At 38.6% G+C, this 2412-nt stretch overlaps 1 protein-coding gene across 1 annotated transcript; it reads right to left on the bottom strand.

Annotated features, from left to right (window-relative positions):
* Positions 1–1350: 1350 nt before the first annotated feature.
* Positions 1351–1841, bottom strand: LOC107579279 (protein phosphatase 1 regulatory subunit 35). Its single transcript, XM_016265122.1, has 2 exons — positions 1601–1841; positions 1351–1511 (listed from the first exon to the last, which is right to left on the bottom strand). Exons 1-2 carry the CDS (start codon positions 1839–1841, stop codon positions 1351–1353), a joined length of 402 nt encoding a protein of 133 aa, XP_016120608.1.
* Positions 1842–2412: the final 571 nt, after the last annotated feature.

A 2412-nucleotide genomic window follows, 5' to 3' on the forward strand; every position in this document is an offset into this window, starting at 1 on the left:
AAAGAAATTAATACTTTTATTCAGCAAAGATGTGTTAAATTGATAAAAAGTAATAATAAAGACTTACATTGTTCCAAAAGATTTCTATTTTTAAGTAAACACTGTTCTTTTTAACTTATTACTCATCAAAGAACCTGAAGAAGGGCCAGACGGAGTCTCTCCAGCCTCTGGACTAACCAGGGACTTGCGTGAGGATCCTGTTTGTGGACTTCAGCTCCGCTTCAACACCATCATCCCAACGCTCCTCCAGACCAAACTCTCACAGCTCTCTGTCCCTAGCTCCATCTGTCAGTGCATCACCAGCTTTCTCACAGACAGGCAGCAGCTAGTGAGGCTGGGCAAACTCACATCCAAGACTCTCACGATCAGCACTGGCGCCCCCCAGGGCTACGTCCTCTCCCCGCTGCTCTTCTCCCTCTACACGAATGATTGCACCTCTACTGACCCCTCTGTCAAGCTCCTGGAGTTCGCAGACGACACTACAGTCATCGGTCTCATTCAGGATATTGACGAGTCTGCTTACAGACGGGAGGTCGAGGAGCTTTCTGTTCTCATGCCATGTATGTATGTTTGCACCAAGAGCTCCTAAAAAACCACAACGAATTCCTTGGCGCTTTGCGAATAAAGCTAATTCTGATTCCGTTTCTGAAAGAAGTATCACAGGTTCCACAAAAATGAAGACTGGAGAAAAGATGCTGAAAATTCAGCTTTGATCACAGGAATAAATTATATTTTGAAATACATTAAAATAGAAAACCATTATTTTAAATTGCAGTAATATTTCACAATATTACTGTTTTTTTGGTCAAATAAATGCAGCCTTGATGAGCAGAAGAGACTTCTTTAAAACACATTACAACTCTCACTGATCCCAAACTTTTGAACAGCAGAGTGTATATATATATTAGTTTTTACTGTATATATAGAGAGAGGGAGAAATAAAAATATACAATATATTATATGAATATATATATATATATATATATATATATATAGAGAGAGAGAGAGAGAGAGAGAGATAAATAAATTAATAGCTAAAATATATACTATATAAATGTGTGTGTGTGTGTGTGTATGGAGAAATGTAAAAAATATATATATATGAATGAATAAATAAAAGTATTCCACAGTATTGTGTAAACACTACGGTAAAGAAGCAATCAGTACCATGGTGTGTGTGTGCAAGAATTTCTTATTCTAACTATTAATAATCATAAATGTAATTAAAAATTGGCATCTTTAGTTTGCTTTGAGTTATTTCTCAGATTTTAAAATCCATCTCGTGGCTTATTGCTCCATTAAACACTGCAGCAGCTGGAAACATCATATTAATAACGTAAACCACTGCTGTTAACATGACACAGACGCAACTCTGACCTTATTGGTCAGTGTGGCGGTGGGCGGGGCCAGTGCTGGCCTATCCTTCAGGGCCTGGCTGATGAGCTGCTCGCGTGATTGGCTGACGCTGACTAAATCCCGGTACAGGAGCTGAGAGCGAGGGAAATTCAGGCCTGTAGAAAACAAGGCAAAGATAGCACAAAATGACTCATTATTAATTTTTAATTATTAACTATGACTGATTAACGTCGTGGCGTCTCACCCTCTGCTGCTTTGCTGCTGATGTGGTTCTTTGTGAGGCTTGAACTCTGTAATTTCGCTCTCACGGCTTTCTCAGGATCAAACACCTGATTCTCCACTTCCTGAAGCTCCGCCCCCAGCGCCAGGGTGCTGTTTAGCTCCGCCCCCTCCGTCAGCGGCTCTCCGCTCCTCACCCGAACCCTTGCGTTCTCTAACCCATGACCTGAGTAACAAACACATGCAGACGCGTGTTGCGGATTCATGACAGAACACGCAGAAATAAATCATCTCCAGATTAAAAGTGATTGTCATAAATGATCTCGTTTTACTGAAACACCTCAAGATAATGTATAAGTTTAACTACATTACCAGGAACATTAAGACCGTTTTTTGCATCGTGAAGTTATTTTCATAATGCAATTAACTCCTAAACAGGGTTTCTGCATGTGTGTGAAGGTAAATATATGACCAAATGTAAGAAAAATCTCGCATTAGTCTGAAAATACAACGTCCAACAGATCTCAATTACTTTTTTCATTCATTTCACACAAAAAAAATCTACTTATCACACAGCAAAAAAAATAAATAAATGTTGTTACTCAGTATTTTAGCTTTCCAGTTCAAATGTCTAAAGATTCTTAAATCAAGATACTTTTACTTGAGCGGCAAAAGGTCTTGTTTTATGAGAAATTTATCAAAGGGTCGTTCCGTGTCAAATCAACCGAATTTCAGAAACTTCCCCAACTTACATTTTTGATTTAGCTAATATTTTTTCTGAAGAAAGATAAACATGTACAGTGATGGAAGCCCAAATATGAAACGTCATGGATGAAT

Source organism: Sinocyclocheilus grahami, unplaced genomic scaffold, assembly GCF_001515645.1.
Source record: "Sinocyclocheilus grahami isolate Dianchi unplaced genomic scaffold, SAMN03320097.WGS_v1.1 scaffold16145.1, whole genome shotgun sequence".
Lineage (NCBI taxonomy): Eukaryota > Metazoa > Chordata > Actinopteri > Cypriniformes > Cyprinidae > Sinocyclocheilus > Sinocyclocheilus grahami.

Excerpts from the sequence above, each read along its gene's own strand:
- LOC107579279 (XM_016265122.1), bottom strand. The coding sequence starts at position 1,841 with ATGAATCCGCAACACGCGTCTGCATGTGTTTGTTACTCAGGTCATGGG. Across the intron at positions 1,512-1,600 it reads CAGCAGCAAAGCAGCAGAGG|GCCTGAATTTCCCTCGCTCT; the intron begins GTGAGACGCCAC and ends TGTTTTCTACAG.